Source organism: Tachyglossus aculeatus, chromosome 23 (genome assembly GCF_015852505.1).
Source record: "Tachyglossus aculeatus isolate mTacAcu1 chromosome 23, mTacAcu1.pri, whole genome shotgun sequence".
Taxonomy (NCBI): Eukaryota; Metazoa; Chordata; class Mammalia; order Monotremata; family Tachyglossidae; genus Tachyglossus; species Tachyglossus aculeatus.
Window position 1 is genome coordinate 38,426,605 of NC_052088.1, and position 20,996 is coordinate 38,447,600.

The window sequence follows — 20,996 nt, forward strand, 5'->3', positions numbered from 1 at the left end:
TGTTTTGTTCTCTGTCTCCCCCTTCTAGACTGTGAGCCCGCTGCTGGGTAGGGACCGTCTCTATATGTTGCCATCTTGGACTTCCCAAGTGCTTAATACAGTGCTCTGTACACAGTAAGCGCTCAATAAATACGATTGAATGAATGAATGAATGAATTCTAGGGAGCCGAGCTTTGCAGCCTGCTTCCTATTTATTTTATTTTGTTAATACGTTTTGTTTTGTTCTCTGTCTCCCCCTTCTAGACTGTGAGCCCACTGTTGGGTAGGAACCGTCTCTATATGTTGCCAACTTGGACTTCCCAAGCGCTTAATACAGTGCTCTGCACACAGTAAGTGCTCAATAAATACGATTGAATGAATGAATAAATGAATTCTAGGGAGCCGAGCTTTGCAGCCTGCTTCCTATTTATTTTATTTTGTTAATATGTTTTGTTTTGTTGTCTGTCTCCCCCTTCTAGACTGTGAGCCCACTGTTGGGTAGGGACAGTCGCTATATGTTGCCAACTTGGACTTCCCAAGTGCTTAATACAGTGCCCTGCACACAGTAAGCGCTCAACAAATACGACTGAATGAATGAATACAAGCAAATCGGGTTGGACACAGTCCCTGTCTCACATGGGGCTCACAGTCTCCATCCCCACTTTACAGAATGAGGTATGGAGGAGATGATAATAATAATAACTGTGGCATTTGTTAAGCGCTTACTATGTGCCAGGCAGATATATGATAAGCAGGTTGGACGCGGTCCACGTCCCACGTGGGGCTGACCGTCTCAATCCCCATTTTACAGATGAGGTAACTGAAGCACCGAGAAGCGAAGTGACTTGCCTAAGATCACACAGCAGAGAAGCGGCGGAGCCTGTGCTCTATCAATCAATCAATCGTATTTATTGAGCTCTTACTGTGTGCAGAGCACTGGACTAAGCGCTTGGGAAGTGCAAGCTGGCAACATCTAGAGACAGTCCCTACCCAACAGTGGGCTCACAGTCTAGAAGGGGGAGACGGACAACAAAACAAAACATATTAACTAACTAAAATAAATAGAATAGATATGTACAAGTAAAATAAATAAATAGAGTAATAAATCCGTACAAACATATATCCATATATACAGGTGCTGTGGGGAAGGGAAGGAGGTGCTTCTCTGGTTAAACACCGGGCGCTCGGCAGCGATAGAGCAGTGAGCCCACTGTTGGGTAGGGACCGTCTCTCTATGTTGCCAACTTGGACTTCCCAAGCGCTTAGTACAGTGCTCTGCACACAGTAAGCGCTCAATAAATACGATTGATTGACTGAAGGAGCCTTCGACACATCAGGCGCAGAGACGCCCCGTGGGCTGCCAACTTCCCCGGCCTGGAGGAACCGGACCTGACGGCAGGGTCCAGCGCGCTTCTGCCCCGATCATATCATTTTTCTTCTCACAACAGCCCCGTGAGAGAGGGAGAGCTAAGGTTTAACTGCCCCCATTTTACAGATGAGAAAACCACGGCGCTCGCTGGCGGGATGCGGGCGAATCCCGGGTGCCGGCCCCGTGTCGCTTCCGTGAGGAGGAACCGAAGCCTTCGGAGCAAGCAAGTAGGAGGGTGGGTCCCTCCAAAGGCGGATGGGGTCAACCTTCTAATAATAATAATGATGGTATTCGTTAAGCGCTTACTACGTGCAAAGCACTGTTCTAAGCACTGGGGGGATACAAGGTGATCAGGTTGTCCCACGTGGGGCTCACAGTCTTCATCCCCGTTTTACAGATGAGGGAATTGAGGCCCAAATAATAATAATAATAATGATAATGGCATTTATTAAGCACTTACTATGTGCAAAGCTCTGTTCTAAGCGCTGGGGAAGTTACAAGGTGATCAGGTTGTCCCACGGGGGGCTCACAGTCTTAATCCCCATTTTACAGATGAGGGAACTGAGGCCCAGGAAAGTGAAGTGACTTGCCCAAAGTCACACAGCTGCCAATTGGCGGAGCCGGGATTTGAACCCATGACCTCTGACTCCAAAGCCTGGGCTTTTTCCACTGAGCCACGCTGCTTCTTCTAGATGGTGAGCCCGCTGTTGGGCGGGGACCGTCTCTATATGTTGCCAACTTGTACTTCCCAAGCGCTTAATACAGTGCTCTGCACACAGTAAGCACTCAATAAATACGATTGAATGAATATGTTGCCAACTTGCACTTCCCAAGTGCTTAATACAGTGCTCTGCACACAGTAAGCACTCAATAAATACGATTGAATGAATGAATATGGTGCCAACTTGTACTTCCCAAGCGCTTAATACAGTGCTCTGCACACAGTAAGCGCTCAATAAATACGATTGAATGAATGAATATTGTTGCCAACCTGTACTTCCCAAGTGCTTAATACAGAGCTCTGCACGCAGTAAGCGCCCAATAAATACGACTGAATGAATGAATATGGTGCCAACTTGTACTTCCCAAGCGCTTAATACAGTGCTCTGCACACAGTAAGCGCTCAATAAATACAACTGAATGAATGAATATTGTTGCCAACTTGTACTTCCCAAGTGCTTAATACAGAGCTCTGTACACAGTAAGCGCTCAATAAATACGATTGAATGAATACGGTGCCAACTTGTACTTCCCAAATGCTTAATACAGTGCTCTGCACACGGTAAGCGCTCAATAAATACAACTGAATGAATGAATATGTTGCCAACTTGTACTTCCCAAGTGCTTAACACAGTGCTCTGCACACAGTAAGCGCTCAATAAATACGATTGAATGAATGAATACGGTGCCAACTTGTACTTCCCAAGCGCTTAATACAGTGCTCTGCACACAGTAAGCGCTCAATAAATACGACTGAATGAATGAGTGAACCTGGGGTTTTTCCAGTGGGGAGCCGGTAGGGAAAATATCCCCCGGACAGCGTAGAGTGAGCGTCTCCGGATTTCCAGCCCTCCAAAAGCCTGAGAAACCGTCAGGAAGCTTCTGATCCCGACGCGACTTATCCGTACGTCTCTCCTAAAATAAATAATGACCGCCGAGAGCCAAGGCGTCTCCTGAAAGAATGTTCCTCTCCAAACAAAGAGACGCGTAAATCCCGGCCGGCAATCGGATCCCAACCTCCCCTCCCCTCCCCAGCCCTCATCCGGTTATGTTTATTCGATACATGCCTTTCTAGACTACTCATCACCCCCGCCGCCCGAGTCCTCGGCCTCAGTGAAAGTCACCCAGTTCAGCGGCTCGAGTCATTCATTCATTCCATCGTACTTATTGAGCGCTTACTGTGCGCAGAGCACTGGGCTGAGCGCTTGGGAAGTCCGAGTTGGCAACATCTAGAGCCGGTCCCTACCCAACAGCGGGCTCCCAGTCTAGAAGGGGGAGACAGAGAACAAAACAAAACATATTAACGAAATAATAATAATAATAATAATGGCATTTGTTAAGCGCTTACTATGTGCAAAGCACTGTTCTAAGCGCTGGGGAGGTTACAAGGTGATCAGGTTGTCCCTCGTGGGGCTCACAGATTTAATCCCCATTTTACAGATGAGGGAACTGAGGCCCGGAGAAGTTAAGTGACTTGCCCAAAGTCACACAGCTGACAATTGGTGGAGCCGGGATTTGAACCCATGACCTCTGACTCCAAAGCCCGGGCTCTTTCCTACTGAGCCACGCTGCTTCTCGTGAAATAAAAATAAATAGAATAGATATGTACAAGTAAAATAAATAAATAGAGTAGTCTAGACCAAGCACTGTTCTAAGCGCTGGGGAGGTTACAACGTGATCAGATTGTCCCACGGGGGGCTCCCAGTCTTCACCCAGTCTGCATTTAGAGAAGCAGTGGGAAGAGCCCGGGCTTGGGAGTCCGAGGTCGTGGGTTCAAATCCCGGTTCCGCCGCTTTGGGCAAGTCACTTCACTTCTCTGGGCCTCAGTTCCCTCATCTGGAAAATGGGGATTAAGACTGTGAGCCCCATATGGGACCACCTGATCACCTTGTATCCTCCCCAGTGCTTAGAACAGTGCTTTGCACACAGTAAGCGCTTAACAAATACCAAAATTATTATCAGTGGAAAGAGCCTGGGCTTTGGAGTCAGAGGTCATGGGTTCAAATCCCAGCTCTGCCCATTGTCAGCTGTGTGACTTTGGGCAAGTCACTTCACTTCTCTGGGCCTCAGTTCCCTCATCTGTAAAATGGGGATTAAGACTGTGAGCCCCACATGGGACAACCTGATCACTTTGTACCCCCCCCAGCACTTAGAACAGTGCTTTGCACATAGTAAGTGCTTAACAAATACCATCATTATTATTATTATTATTATTACAAGGTGATCAGATTGTCCCCTGGGGGGCTCCCAGTCTTCATCCCCATTTTACAGATGAGGTCACTGAAGCCCACAGAAGTTAAGTGACTTGTTAAGTAAATGGGGATGAAGACTGTGAGCCCCACGTGGGACAACCTGATCACCTTGTAAATTCCCCAGCGCTTAGAACAGTGCTCTGCACGTAGTAAGCGCTTAATAAATGCCATTATTATTATTATTATTGCCCAAAGTCACACAGCTGACAATTGGTGGACCCGGGATTTGAACCCATGACCTCTGACTCCAAAGCCCATGCTCTTCCCACTGAAATACGCTGCTTCCCTTAATAATAATAATAACAATGGCATTTGTTAAGCGCTTACGATAATAATAACGGCATTTATTAAGCACTTACTATATGCTGTTCTAAGCGCTGGGGAGGTTACAAGGTGATCAGATTGTCCCACGGGGGGCTCCCAGTCTTCATCCCCATTTGACAGATGAGGTCACTGAGGCCCAGAGAAGTGACTTGCCCGAAGTCGCACAGCCTGACGAGTGGCGGAGCCGGGATTTGAACCATGACCTCTGACGCCAAAGCCCGGGCTCTTTCCACTGAGCCACGCTGCTCCAGGGGAGACGGATGCCGGTTCTTGGGGGAGAGTTTGGGGACTACTAAGTGCCCAAAAAGGCCACGGGGGAGGGAACTATGGCTTCTCCATCGCGGTTTCCCCTCTATGAACCTCGGGCTGGTGATCAATCAATCAATCAATCGTATTTCTTGAGCGCTTACTATGTGCAGAGCACTGTACTAAGCGCTTGGGAAGTACAAATTGGCAACACATAGAGACAGTCCCTACCCAACAGTGGGCTCACAGTCTAAAAGGGGGAGACAGAGAACAGAACCAAACATACCAACAAAATAAAATAAATAGGATGGAAATGTACAAGTAAAATAAATAAATAAATAGAGTAATAAATATGTACAACCATATATACATCTATACAGGTGCTGTGGGGAAGGGAAGGAGGTAAGATGGGGGGATGGAGAGGGGGGCGAGGGGGAGAGGAAGGAAGGGGCTCAGTCTGGGAAGGCCTCCTGGAGGAGGTGAGCTCACAGGAGGAGGTGATGGTTGGCGCCTTGGCTCCCTCCCACCTGGTCTCCGTTGGGCTTTTCGGGGAGACTGAGGCTGGGAAGCCCAGTGTGAGCAGGGGGTATCGGGGTAGATTCCGGCGGAGATGGCCGTGGGGGGCTCTCGCCCAGAGCCGGACGAGATGTGCCCACTCTAAGTCAATTGCTCGATGCAATTTACTGAGCGCTTACTACGTGCAGAGCGCTGCACTGGGCGCTTGGGAGGTGGTGGCCACGTTCCCCGCCCACGACGAGCTCACGGTCCAGAGGGGGACACAGACGTGAATATAAATTGATTACGGATCCGTAATCAATCCGTCATCCCGCCCTGACCGCTGGATCAGAAGCAGCGTGGCTCAGCGGAAAAGGGCACGGACTTTGGAGTCAGAGGTCATGGGTTCACCTCCCGGCTCTGCCAATTAATAATAATGATGGCATTTATTAAGCGCTTACTATGTGCAAAGCACTGTTCTAAGCACTGGGGAGGTAACAAGGTGACCAGGTTGTCCCACGGGGGGCTCACAGTCTTCATCCCCATTTTACAGATGAAGTAAATGAGGCACAGAGAAGTGAAGTGACTTGCCCAAAGTCACACAGCTGACAATTGGCGGAGCGGGGATTTGAACCCATGACCTCTGACTCCAAAGTCCGGGCTCTTCCCACTGAGCCACGCTGCTTCTGATCCAGTAGTCAGGGCGGGATTACGGATTGATTACGGATCCGTAATCACTTTATATTCACATCTGTCTCCCCCTCTAGACCGTGAGCTCGTTGTGGGCAGGGAACGTGTCCACCACCTCCCAAGCGCTCAGTGCAGCGCTCTACATGTAGTAAGCGCTCAGTAGATTCCATTGATCAATTGACTTACCTATGTGACTTTGGGCAAGTCACTTCACTTCTCTGTGCCTCAGTTACCTCATCTGTAAAATGGGGATTAAGACTGTGAGCCCCCCGTGGGACAACCTGATCACCTTGCAACCTTCCCAGCGCTTAGGACAGTGCTTGGCATATAGTAAGCGCTTAATAAATGCCATTATTATTATTATTATTGTAATGCTGTGGGGCGGAGGAAGGGGTGAAAAAAAGGAATAAATCCAAGTGCAAGGGCGAAGCAGGAGGGAATGTGAGGAGAGAAAACGAGGGTTTAGTTGGGGAAGGCTTTTGGACCGTGAGCCCCCCGTAGGACAGCCTGATCACCTTGTAAACTTCCCAGTGCTTAGAACAGTGCTTGGCACATAGTAAGCGCTTAATAAATGCCATTATTATTATCATTATTATTATTATTATAATGCTGTGGGGCGGGGGAAGGGGTGGAAAAAAAGGAGCAAATCCAAGTGCAAGGGCGATGCAGGAAGGAATGTGAGGAGAGGAAATGAGGCTTTAGTTGGGGAAGGCTTTTGGACCGTGAGCCTCCCGTGGGACAACCTGATCACCTTGTAACCTTCCCAGCGTTTAGAACAGTGCTTGGCACATAGGAAGCGCTTAATAAATGCCATTATTATTATTATTATTGTAATGCTGTGGGGCGGAGGAAGGGGTGAAAAAAAGGAGCAAATCCAAGTGCAAGGGCGAAGCAGGAGGGAATGTGAGGAGAGGAAACGAGGGTTTAGTTGGGGAAGGCTTTCGGACTGTGAGCCCCCCGTGGGACAACCTGATCACCTTGTAACCTTCCCAGCGCTTAGAACAGTGCTTGGCACATAGTAAGCGCTTAATAAATGCCATTATTATTATTATTATTGTAATGCTGTGGGGCGGAGGAAGGGGTGAAAAAAAGGAGTAAATCCAAGTGGAAGGGCGATGCAGGAGGGAATGTGAGGAGAGGAAACGAGGGTTTAGTTGGGGAAGGCTTTTGGACCGTGAGCCTCCCGTGGGACAACCTGATCGCCTTGTAAACTTCCCAGCGCTTAGAACAGTGCTTTGCACATAGTAAGCGCTTAATAAATGCCATTATTATTATTATTATTGTAATGCTGTGGGGTGGAGGAAGGGGTGAGAAAAAGGAGTAAATCCCAGTGCAAGGGCGATGCAGGAGGGAATGTGAGGAGAGGAAACGAGGGTTTAGTTGGGGAAGGCTTTTGGACTGTGAGCCCCCCGTGGGACAACCTGATCACCTTGTAAATTTCCCAGTGCTTGGAACAGTGCTTGGCACATAGTAAGCGCTTAATAAATGCCATTATTATTATTATTATTGTAACGCTGTGGGGCGGAGGAAGGGGTGAAAAAAAGGAGTAAATCCAAGTGCAAGGGTGATGCAGGACGGAATGTGAGGAGAGAAAACGAGGGTTTAGTTGGGGAAGGCTTTTGGACTGTGAGTCCCCTGTGGGACAACTTGATCACCTTGTAACCTTCCCAGCGCTTAGAACAGTGCTTGGCACATAGTAAGCGCTTAATAAATGCCATTATTATTATTATTATTATTATTATATTGCTGTGAGGAGGAGGAAGGGGTGAAAAAAAGGAGTAAATCCAAGTGCAAGGGTGATGCAGGAGGGAATGCGAGGAGAGAAAATGAGGGTTTAGTTAGGGAAGGCTTCTGGAGGAGATGGGCCTTCAGTGAGGCTTTGTAGGAGGGGAGAGTGATTATCCGCTAGATATGAAGAGGGAGGGCGTTCCGGGCCAGAGGGAGGATGTGGCTAAGAGGTCGGTGGCGAGCTAGACGAGATCGTGATACAGCGATAGAGGAATGAAGAGGGTGGGCTGGGCAAAAACCGGAGGTCCTGGAGCAGTAGGGAAATGTGGACTGAACGTTCTCGTAGAAAAACGATTTGGCCGGCAGACTGAAGTAGGGACTGGAACGGGGAAAGACTGGAGACGGGGAGGTCGGCAAGGAGGCTGATAATAATAATAATGGCATTTAGTAAGCATTTACTATGTGCAAAGCACTGTTCTTGAGGAGTTGGGAAACCTGGACTGAACATTCTCGTAGAAAAACGATTTGGCCGGCAGAGTGAAGTAGGGATTGGAATGGGGAAAGACTGGAGACGGGGAGGTCGGCAAGGAGGCTGATAATAATAATAATGGCATTTATTAAGCGCTTACTATGTGCAAAGCACTGTTCTAAGAGCTGGGGAGGTTACACGGTGATCAGGTTGTCCCGGCGAGGGGGGGGGGGGGGGGGCTCGTAATCTTAATCCCCATTTTACAGATGAGGGAATTGAGGCCCAGAGAAGTGAAGTGACTTGCCCAAAGGCACCCAGCTGACAATCGGCGGAGCCGGGATTTGAACCCATGACCTCTGACTGCAAAGCCCGGGCTCTTTCCACTGAGTCACGATGCTTCTTCTATCTATATTATAGATAATAATAATAATAATAATAGTGATGGTATTTGTTATGCGCTTACTATGTGCAAAGCACTGTTCTAAGTGCTGGGGAGGTTATACACATATATATCTGTAAATATGCATTACATATAATATATATAATTATATATATATATCAATCTGATATAGACGTTATTTATTTACGTATATATGTAATAACAATAATAATAATGTCTGTCTCCCCCTCTAGACTGTGAGCTCATTGTGGGCAGGGAATATGTCTGTTGTTGTCCTCTCCCAAGCACTTAGTACAGTGCTTTGCACACAGTAAGCGTGCAATAAATACGACAATGAATGAATGAATGCATTTGGAGATGCACAGCAATAATAATAATAATAATTATAATAATTCTGGTACTTGATAAGTGCTCTGTGCCAAGCACTGGGGTAGATAACCTGATCACCTTGTAACCTCCCCAGCGCTTAATACAGTGCTTTGCACATAGTAAGCACTTAATAAAATGCTATCATTATTATTATTAATCAGATTGGATACAGTCCCTGCCCCACAAGGCGCTCCCAATGTGGGCACTTGGATTCAAAGAGGAAATGAGATTCATTCATTCATTCAATTGTATTTACTGAGCGCTTACTGTGTGCAGAGCACTGTACTAAGCGCTTAGGAAGTACAAGATGGAAACATATAGGGCCGGTCCCTACCCAACAACGGGCTCACAGTCTAGAAGGGGGAGACAGATGACAAAACGAAACATGTGGACGGGTGTCAAGTCATCAGAATAAATAGAAATAAAGCTAGGTGCACATGGCTAACAAAATAAATAGAACAGAAAATATGTACAAGTCAAATAGAGTAATAAATCTGTACATTCATTCATTCATTCAATCGTATTTATTGAGCGCTTACTGTGTGCAGAGCACTGTACTAAGCACTTGGGAAGTACAAGTTGGCAACATATCGAGACGGTCCCCACCCAACAGCGGGCTCACAGTCTAGAAGGGGGAGACAGACAACAAAACATATAAACCAAATAAAATAAATAGAATAAATATGTACAAGTAAAATAGAGTAATAAATCCGTACAAACATATAGACATACATACAGGTGCTGCGGGGAGGGGAAGGAGGTAAGGCGGGGGGATGGGGAGGGGATCTATTCTATTTATTTTATTTTGTTACTATGTTTTGTTTTGTGCTCTGTCTCCCCCTTCTAGACCGTGAGCCCGCTGTTGGGTAGGGACCGTCTCTATCTGTTGCCGACTTGTACTTCCCAAGCGCTTAGTACAGTGCTCTGCACACAGTAAGCACTCGATTGATTGATTGATTGAGAGGAAGAAGAGGGCTCCGTGTGGGAAGGCCTCCTGGAGGAGGTGAGCTCTCAGTAGGGCTTTGAAGGGAGGAAGAGAGCGAGCTTGGCGGAGGTGCGGAGGGAGGGCACTGCGGGCCCCGGGGAGGACGTGGGCCGGGGGTCGATGGCGGGACAGGCAAGAACGAGGTACGGTGAGGAGATTAGCGGCGGAGGAGCGGAGGGTGCGGGACGGGCTGGAGAAGGACAGAAGGGAGGTGAGGGAGGAGGGGGTGAGGGGATGGATGGCAGCGAAGGACCCTGACGCCGCTCACCTGGGCGCAGATCTGATGCATGACGTGGCCAAACTCGTGGAAGTAGGTCCTCACTTCGTCGTGGCGCAGCAGGGAGGGGCGGCCGGCGGCCGGCTGCGAGAAGTTCACCACCAGGACGGCCACGGACATCAGGCGGCTCCCGTCGGGAAGGAGGCAGCCGGGCTGGAGGCCGAAGCAGGCCGCGTGGCCGTACTTCCCGTCCCTGGAGCCGCGAGAGAGCCCGGTGAGCCGCGGGGGCCGAAACCCCGACACCCCGCTTCCTGGGGCTCTCTTTCATTCATTCATTCATTCAATCGTATTTATTGAGCGCTTACTGTGTGCAGAGCACTGGACTAACGGTCCCTACGCTTGGGAGCCCGTGGCGCGGAAAGACGAGGGTGACGGTTCGGGACAACCCGGGGGCGCTTACTGCATTTGGTTCGGCTTTCGGAGGGTGGGGAGGGGAAAGAAAAAAATATACGCGCCGAGCCATTGCGTTCGATACTCTCACTCCAGGCTGTTTCGATATCTGAATGAGAAGCGGCGTGACTCAGTGGAAAGAGCCCGGGCTTGGGAGTCAGAGGTCGTGGGTTCTAATCCCGGCTCCGCCACTTGTCAGCTGGGTGACTTTGGGCAAGTCACTTCACTTCTCTGGGCCTCAGTTCCCTCATCTGGAAAATGGGGATTAAGACTGTGAGCCCCATGTGGGACCACCTGATCACCTTGTATCCCCCCAGCGCTTAGAACAGTGCTTTGCACATAGTAAGCGCTTAACAAATACCATCATCATCATGGGTTCAAATCCCGGCTCCACCAATTGTCAGCTGGGTGACTCTGGGCAAGTCACTTCACTTCTCTGGGCCTCAGTTCCCTCATCTAGAAAATGGGGATTAAGACTGTGAGCCCCACGTGGGACCACCTGATTACCATGCATACCCCCCAGTGCTTAGAACAGTGCTTAGCACATGGTAAGTGCTTAACAAATACCATCGTTATTATTATTACTGAAATGAAGAGTAGTATCACCCCTATTCCACCTGCAAACCCAATCTGAATACTACCCCTGTTATTTCCGAGGCAAAGCCCATTCAATTTTTGCCAACGGGAAAACCGCATCAGTGGAAAGAGCCCGGGCTTTGGAGTCAGAGGTCATGGGTTCAAATCCCCGCTCCGCCAATTGTCAGCTGGGTGACTCTGGGCAAGTCACTTCACTTCTCTGGGCCTCAGTTCCCTCATCTAGAAAATGGGGATTAAGACTGTGAGCCCCACGTGGGGCCACCTGATTACCTTGTACACCCCCCAGCCCTTAAAACAGTGCTTGGCACGTGGTAAGCGCTTAACAAATACCATCGTTATTATTATTACTGAAATGAAGAGTAGTATCCCCCCTATTCCACCTGCAAACCCAATCTGAATACCATCCCTGTTATTTCCGAGGCAAAGCCCATTCAATTTTTGCCAACGGGAAAACCGCATCGGTGGAAAGAGCCCGGGCTTTGGAGTCAGAGGTCGTGGGTTCAAATCCCCGCTCCGCCAATTGTCAGCTGGGTGACTTTGGGCAAGTCACTTCAGTTCTCTGGGCCTCTGGAAAATGGGGATTAAGACTGTGAGTCTCCTGTGGGACAACCTGATTACCTTGTATCCCCCCCAGCGCTTAGAACAGTGCTTTGCGCATCATCATTACTATTATTATTATTATTATTATTATTATTATTTGGAGTCCTCGAATTCAGAATTCATGACCTCCCCACCCCAGACCCCATAGCCTTTTCTCTCCCTGCTCTCCCTTCTGCCACTCAAGCAAGGAAATCTTTGCCTGACAAAGGGAATACTCCACTTGGGCAGGGCTTAGCAAAGCCCCAGCGCACGTGCTTGAAGGATCAAGGAGAGAACAGCGAGGCAGAAAGGCATTTCCCGGAATTTCAGGCCATCCCGTAGGGATTCAGGGAGAGGCGGGCCGCTACAGACTGCAGGAAGCTAAATCCAAGTTTGGCGGCCATACCGAGTCACCCACATTGACACGAGGTAGTAAAATGGTGTTAAAAACAAACCAACATACATTCCCGTTTTTATCCCCCAATTATCCAAATTACTGGGCTCATTCCACTCCACTTCAAACTTTCTTCTTTAAAGTATAGCTATCCTATTTCTATACAACGAGGCCGTTTGTTACCCCTATTTTTTTGTACTTTCATTTATTCATTCATTCAGTCGTATTTATTGAGCGCTTACCATGTGCAGAGCACTGAACTAAGCGCTTGGGAAGTACAAGTTGGCAACATAACAAACATACATTCACGTTGCACGGGCAACCAACACATAAAATGATTCATCTTCCAATTAATAATAATAATAATGGCATTTATTAAGCGCTTACTATGTGCAGAGCACTGTTCTAATTCTGACGAAGGCAAATGCCCACAAAAAACGTCCCGGAATTGGGGATGGAGGGCTGAGACGTTTCGCTCTGTCTCTCCCCTGCTTCTCTACAGAGAAGCAGCGTGGCTCAGTGGGAAGAGCCCGGGCTTTGGAGTCCGAAGTCACGGGTTCAAATCTCGGCTCCGCCAATTGTCAGCTGTGTGACTGTGGGCAAGTCACTTCACTTCTCTGGGCCTCAGTTCCCTCATCTGGAAAATGGGGATTAAGACTGTGAGCCCCTTGTGGGACAACCTCATTGCTTTGTAATAATAATAATAATAATAATAATAATAATAATGATGATGATAACGGCAGTATTTCTTAAGCGCTTACTATGTGCCAGGCACTGTACTAAGTGCTGGGATAGGTACAAGATAGTTGGGTTGGACACAGTCCCTGTCCCACATGGGGCTCACAGTCTTAACAGTCTTGTAAAAGTCTTAACAGTAACAGTCTTAACCGTCTTGTAACAGTCTTGTAACAGTCTTAGTCTTATAATAATGATGGCTTTTATTGAGCGCTTACTATGTGCAAAGCACTGTTCTAAGCGCTGGGGAGGTTACAAGGTGATCAGGTTGTCCCACGGGGGGCTCACAGTCTTCATCCCCATTTTCCCGATGCGGGAACTGAGGCCCAGGGATGTGAAGTGACTTGCCCAAAGTCACCCAGCTGACAATTGGCGGAGCCGGGATTTGAACCCGTGACCTCTGACTCCAAAGCCTGGGCTCTTTCCCCTGAGCCATGCTGCTTCTCTTGTAACAGTCTTAACAGTCTTGTAACCTCCCCAGCGCTTAGAACAGCGTGTTGTGTGTTTCCAACTTGTACTTCCCAAGCGCTTAGTACAGCGCTCCGCACACAGGAAGCGCTCAATATAAATACGGCTGAATGAATGACTCCCCACAGCACATATGTATCTATCAGTATACATCTGTAATTTATTGCTTTATCTATTTGTCTCAATGTCTGTCTCCCCCTCTAGACCGTGAGCTCGTTGTTGGGTAGGGACCGTCTCTAGATGTTGTCAACTTGGACTTCCCAAGCGCTTAGTACAGTGCTCTGCACACAGTAAGCGCTCAATAAATGCGACTGAATGAATGAATGAATGAACAGTGCTCTACACATAGTAAGCGCTTAATAAATGCCATTATTATTATTATTATTATTATTATTCTCCTCCGGCTCCAAGCCAGAAGCCGGGTCAGAGACTTACGCTGGAAGCCCGCAAGTTTGTCGTGTGCTTTTCCCTTTTTAGAAGAGTGGTCGGGGGCTGAGCTCCAGTGCTCTTGAGCACAGGGAAAAACAAAAAAAAGTAGAGGTTTGTTTGTCTTCTCTCCTGCCATTCCCTTCCTGGGTGCTTGCGTGTGTGTGTACGTGTTCGTATGCACACGTGGGAGCGTGTACGAATGTTTTGCTCTACCTCCCTACATGACTCCTTAGTGAATGATCCTTGTTTTGTCGTCCGTCTCCCCCTTCTAGACTGTGAGCCCACCGCTGGGTACGGCCCGTCTCTATATGTTGCCAACTTGGACTTCCCAAGCGCTTACTAGAGTGCTCTGCACACAGTAAGCGCTCAATCAATACGATTGATCGATTGGATTAATGAATGAATGAAGAGCTCGGGTTGCCCCTCGTGCTCTCAAGCCGCCGATTCCAATTAAAGCTGAGGCTTCCCCCGCCCCCGGCAAACCTGAAGGCCCAGGACGGTGGACGGGAGGGCTACCTTGGGTAGAGGTCCAGGTAAAACTGTCCTAAGGTCTCCCCCGAAGCCTTATCCTTCACGGCGTAGAGGGTAACGCTCTCGTTCCAAACGCCGGCGTCGGCCACGCGCTCGAAAGACAGCCCCAGCAGCTCCTGGTAGATGGTCAGCAGGCCCTCCGTGACCGCTTCGATGGGGAAGTACTCCTTCAGTTGCTCCTGGTCTATGGAGAACCTGCGTTCCTCCACCCGGGTCATGTAATAATGCAGGTCCCAAGCGTTGATTTTCCCGTCGTATTCCAAGCCCCGCTCTGCACATTCCTTCTTCTTCAGCTCCAAGATCAGCTGCCGCTCCTCCTCCCCTAAAGGTTTGAGCTTCTTGCTTAAGTCATCTGCAAGGGCAAACACGGGTCGTTAGCTCTATTTATTTTACTCTATTCCATTTATTTTATTCTATTCTATTTCTTTTACGCTATTCTATTTATTCTATTCTATTCTATTTATTTTATTTTGTTAGTATGTTTGGTTTTGTTCTCCGTCTCCCCCTTTTAGACTGTGAGCCCACTGTTGGGTAGGGACTGTCTCTCTATGTTGCCAATTTGTACTTCCCAAGCGCTTAGTACAGTGCTCTGCACATAGTAAGCGCTCAGTAAATACAACTGATGATGATGTAATAATGCAGATCCCAAGCGTTGATTTTCCCGTCGTATTCCAAGCCCCACTCTGAGCATTCCTTCTTCTTCAGCTCCAAGATCAGCTGCCGCTCCTCCTCCCCTAAAGGTTTGAGCTTCTTGCTTAAGTCATCTGCGAGGGCAAACACGAGAGGTTACGGGTCGTTAGCTCTATTTATTTTACTCTATTCTATTTATTTTATTCTATTCTATTTATTTTACTCTATTCTATTCATTCTATTCTATTCTATTTATTTTATTTTGTTAGTATGCTTGGTTTTGTTCTCCGTCTCCCCCTTTTAGACTGTGAGCCCACTGTTGGGTAGGGACTGTCTCTATATGTTGCCAATTTGTACTTCCCAAGCGCTTAGTACAGTGCTCTGCACACAGTAAGCGCTCAATAAATACGATTGATGATGATGTAATAATGCAGATCCCAAGCGTTGATTTTCCCGTTGTATTCCAAGCCCCGCTCTGCGCATTCTTTCTTCTTCAGGTCCAAGATCAGCTGCCGCGTTACGGGTCGTTAGCTCTATTTATTTTACTCTATTCTATTTATTTTATTCTATTCTATTTATTTTACTCTATTCTATTTATTTTATTCTATTCTATTTATTTTACTCTATTCTATTTATTTTATTCTATTCTATTTATTTTATTTTGTTAGTATGTTTGGTTTTGTTCTCTGTCTCCCCCTTTTAGACTGTGAGCCCACTGTTGGGTAGGGACTGTCTCTAGATGTTGCCAACTTGGACTTCCCAAGCGCTTAGTACAGTGCTCTGCACACACTAAGCGCTCAATAAATACAATTGATGTTGATGATGGTGATTAGGTTAGCTCTAGGAAACGGTGGGGCCCGGTGGGAAGAGCCCGGGCGGGGCCTGGAATGTCATCCCTCCGCACATCCGCCTGTATATATGTATAGATAGAAAAAGAGAAGCAGCGTGGCTCGGTGGAAAGAGCCCGGGCTTTGGAGTCAGAGGTCATGGGTTCAAATCCCGGCTCCGCCAACTGTCAGCCGTGTGACTTTGGGCGAGTCACTTCACTTCTCTGGGCCTCAGTTCCCTCATCTGTAAAACGGGGATTAAAACTGTGAGCCCCCCCCCCGGTGGGACAACCTAATCACCTTGTAACCTCCCCAGCGCTTAGAACAGGGCTTTGCACATAGTAAGCGCTTAACAATACCATTATTATTATTATTATATATGTTTGTACATATTTATTACTCTATTTATTTTACTTGTACATATCTATTCTATTTATTTTATTTTGTTAATATGCTTGGTTTTGTTCTCTGGCTCCCCCTTCTAGACTGTGAGCCCACTGTTGGGTAGGGACTGTCTCTGTATGTTGCCAACTTGGACTTCCCAAGCGCTTAGTCCAGTGCTCTGCACACAGTAAGCGCTCAATAAATATGATTGATTGATTGATTGATCCGCCAAGCTTGCTCTCTTCCTCCCTTTAAAGCCCTACTGAGAGCTCACCTCCTCCGGGAGGTCTTCCCTGACTGAGCCCCCTCCTTCCCCTCCCCACAGCACCTGGATAGATGCTTGTACCTAATACTCTATTTATTTGACTTGTACATATTTACTATTCGATTTATTTTCTTTCATTAATATAGTTCGTTTTGTTGTCTGTCTCCCCCTTCTTGCCTGTGAACCCATTGCTGGGGAGGGACCGTCTCTCTCTGTTGCCGACTTGTCCTTCCCAAGCGCTTAGTCCAGCGCTCTGCACACAGTAAGCACTCAATAAATACGACTGAATGAATGAATGAATGAATCTATGGAAGTCAGAGGCCCTGGGATCTAATCCTGGCTGCGCCTGTTTCCCTGCTCTGTGACCTTGGGCAAGTCACTTGGCTTCTCTGGGCCGTCGTTCCCCCACTTGCAAAAGGGGGATTCAACCCGGTTCTCTCCCCTACTTAGACTGTGAGCCCCGGGTGGGACCTGATTAGCTTGTATCTACCCCCCTCCTTATACAAAGCTGGGCATAGAAATAAAAAATAAAGAAGTAAATGATGGTATTTGTTAAGCGCTTATTACGTGCAAAGCACTGTTCTAAGCGCTGGGCGGATACAAGGTGATCAGGTTGAACCACGTGAGCCTCAAAGTCTTAATCCCCAGTATAGTATATAGTATGTGTGTGTGTGTACTATACTATATAGCATATATAGTGTACATATATACTATACTAGTCTATCTAGTAATAATAATAATAATGATGATATATATCATATATGTATGATGCATACACATACATACTATACACTATCTGTCTGTCTGTCTGTTTATCTCTACCTCTATCTCTCTCTCTATATAAGAAGCAGCGTGGCTCAGTGGAAAGAGCCCGGGCTTTGGAGTCAGAGGTCGTGGGTTCAAATCCCGGCTCTACCAACTGTCGGCTGTGTGACTTTGGGCAAGTCACTTCACTTCTCTGGGCCTCAGTTGCCTCATCTGTAAAATGGGGATGAAGACTGTGAGCCCCCCCGTGGGACAATCTGATCACTTTGAAACCTCCCCAGCGCTTAGAACAGTGCTTTGCACATAGTAAGCGCTTAACAAATACCATTATTATTATTATTATTAATTGGCAGAGCTGGGATTTGAACCCACGACCTCTCACTCCAAAGCCCGGGCTCTTTCCATTGAGCCATGCTGCTTCTCTTGTTTATTGTTATAGGGTACTCCTCCAAGCGCTTAGTACAGTGCTTGGCACACGGTAAGCACTCAATAAATATGACTGAAGGGATGAACTTACCATGTGCCAAGCACTGAACTGAACCTTAGAGAGACACCAGGTAATCAAGTCGGCCCCAATCCCTGTCCCACGTGAGGTTCCCAGTGATAAGTGGAGAACACGACTTTAGCCCCCGTTTTACAGATGAGGAAACTGAGGCACGGGGAAATGAAGAGACTCGCCCCAGAAGGGGGCTACTGTTGGCTTGTTTTCCTCCCCTTGGAGCCACCTGGCCCCGTGAAAGCAGTTTCAGTAACGGGAATCAATCAAGCAATCAATCAATCGTATTTATTGAGCGCTTACTGTGTGCAGAGCACTGTACTAAGCGCTTGGGAACCGCGGAAACCAAATGAACGCGGAGGGAGGGAAATGAGGCGGAGCCTGGGTTCCCCCTTCTAGACTGTGAGCCCACTGTTGGGTAGGGGCCGTCACTATATGTTGCCAACTTGTACTTCCCAAGCGCTTAGTACAGTGCTCTGCACACAGTAAGCGCTCAATAAATACGATTGATGGGTAGGAACATCCGCCAGAACGAACCCAGGAAGGTAGCGACACGACTGGTGCTCTTCGCGGTGTTCACCTCCAGAACAAAGTCGGCGTGGGAGTGGTAGCCAAGCAGCTCTGCTACCCTGGCGCGGAGAGGAAGCAACTGCTGAAGGATCTTGGTGTTCTCCTAAGAATCGAATTAAAAACAACCCCCCAGAAAAGCGATAATTAATAGAAGACAAACCCATTAAGAAGCAGCAGCTATTTCAGCTCAAGCTGATGTCCCCCGTGGGGCTCCTTGAAAAGAAGCTTTAATATTGCGCTGGGAGGGAACACCAGGCTGGCTAGGTTCGGCTCACAGAATTCCCTTCCCGTCAGTCTTGTCTTTTGCCGGGGAGTCGTTTCCGACCCTCGGCGACATCACGGAGGGGGAGGTTCGCCCCTTCCTACCTCCCGTCCCTTCTGTCCTTCTCCAGCCCAGCCGGCACCCTCCGCTCCTCTGCCACCGCTCACCTCCTCACTGGGCCTCATTCTCGCCCATCCCGCCGTCGATCCCCGGCCCACGTCCTTTCCCTGGCCCGGAATTCCCTCCCTCTGCCCATCCGCCAAGCTCGCTCTCTTCCTCCCTTCAAATCCCTACTGAGAGCTCACCTCCTCCAGGAGGCCTTCCCACACTCAGCCCCCTCCTTCCTCTCCCCCTCCCCATCCCCCCCACCCTACCTCCTTCCCCTCCCCACAGCACCTGTATAGATGTTTGTATGGATTTATTACTCTATTTATTATTTCATTTGTACATATTTATTCTATTCATTTTATTAATATGTTTTGTTTTGTTCTCTGTCTCCCAGTTCTAGACTGTGAGCCCGCTGCTGGGTAGGGACCGTCTCTAGATGTTGCCAACTTGTACGTCCCAAGTGCTTAGTCCAGTGCTCTGCACATAGTAAGCGCTCAATAAATATGACTCAATCAATCAATCAATCAATTGTATTTATTGAGTGCTTACTGTGTGCAGAGCACTGGACTAAGCGCTTGGGAAGTACAAGTCGGCAACACATACAGACGGTCCCTACCCAAAAGTGGGCTCACAGTCTAGAAGGGGGAGACAGAGAACAAAACCAAACATGCTAACAAAATAAAACAAATAGAATAGATATGTACAAGTAAAATAAATAAAGTAATAAATATGTACAAACATATATACATATATACAGGTTGACTGAATGGATCACGGACGCATCTCTCTCAGAAGACTCCACTCTCCGTCTGCAATTGTTCTAGAAACGGTTTCTAGACTGTGAGCCCGCTGTTGCGTAGGGACCGTCTCTATATGTTGCCAACTTGGACTTCCCAAGCGCTTAGTACAGTGCTCTGCACACAGTAAGCGCTCAATAAATACGATTGATTGAGTTTTCTCGGTCAAAATCCAGAAGCGGTTGACCACTGCCCGGTTCCGTGCGGTAAAGTTGAGTCTCCGCTGCCCAGCACAGGGGAGTTTTGACTTGTAGCAGATTCCCTTCCAATCAATCAATCGTATTTATTGAGCGCTTACTGTGTGCAGAGCACTGTACTAAGCGCTTGGGAAGTACAATCAATCAATCGTATTTATTGAGCGCTTACTGTGTGCAGAGCACTCATTCCTTCAGTCATATTTATTGAGCACTCACTGTGTGCAGAGCACTGTACTAAGCGCTTCGGAAGTACAATCAATCAATCAATCGTATTTATTGAGCGCTTACTGTGTGCAGAGCACTCATTCCTTCAGTCATATTTACTGAGCACTCACTGTGTGCAGAGCACTGTACTAAGCGCTTGGGAAGTACAATCAATCAATCAATCGTATTTATTGAGCGCTCACTGTGTGCAGAGCACTGTACTAAGCGCTTGGGAAGTCCAAGTTGGCAACATCTAGAGACGGTCCCTACCCAGCAGCGGGCTCACAGTCTAGAAGGGGGAGACAGAGAACAAAACCAAACATATTAACAAAATAAAATAGTGGTTTCCACTCGCCAGCCACTGCCCAAACTAGGAATGGAATGGGCAGGCCGCTGCTTGACTCTCCCTCCCGTAGCGGAGACTGGGAGAGGACTGGAAACGCTCCAGTTACAACCCGAGTACGGTGCTCTGCACACAGTGAGCGCTCAATAAGTACGACTGAATGAATGAGTGAATGAGAGGGGCTCCCCAACAGTAGTGGCAACAAATCTGGGCCATGCTTGTTGATCTCCTGACCCTATATGCAGCAATCGGGTACACAGATACTTTTGTTTATCTATTTATCCGTACAGTCGTGGCTCAGTGGAAAGAGCCCGGGCTTTGGAGTCGGAGGTCAGGGGTTCCAATCCCGGCTCCGCCAACTGTCGGCTGTGTGACTTTGGGCAAGTCACTTCGCTTCTTTTAGACTGTGAGCCCATTGTTGGGTGGGGACTGTCTCTATATGTTGCCAACTTGTACTTCAACTGTCGGCTGTGTGACTTTGGGCAAGTCACTTCGCTTCTTTTAGACTGTGAGCCCATTGTTGGGTGGGGACCGTCTCTATATGTTGCCAACTTGTACTTCCCAAGCGCTTAGTACAGTGCTCTGCACACAGGAAGCGCTCAATAAATACGACTGATTGATTCTCGGGGCCTCAGTGACCTCATCTGGAAAATGGGGATTAAGACCGTGAGCCCCCGCGTGGGACAACCTGATCACCTTGGAACCTCCCCAGCGCTTAGAAC

The 20,996-nt window shown here is 48.0% G+C and overlaps 1 protein-coding gene across 1 annotated transcript in view; it reads right to left on the minus strand.

The window, feature by feature from the left end:
• Positions 1-20,996, minus strand: part of NLN (neurolysin) — a 77,048-nt gene that overhangs the window by 14,299 nt on the left and 41,753 nt on the right. The window contains exons 7-9 of the mRNA XM_038765923.1: positions 18,331-18,466; positions 14,412-14,778; positions 10,295-10,496 (exon numbers count right to left, since the gene is read on the minus strand). Coding sequence (XP_038621851.1) covers positions 10,295-10,496; positions 14,412-14,778; positions 18,331-18,466 — 705 coding nt within the window. The remainder of the gene's footprint in view (positions 1-10,294; positions 10,497-14,411; positions 14,779-18,330; positions 18,467-20,996) is intronic.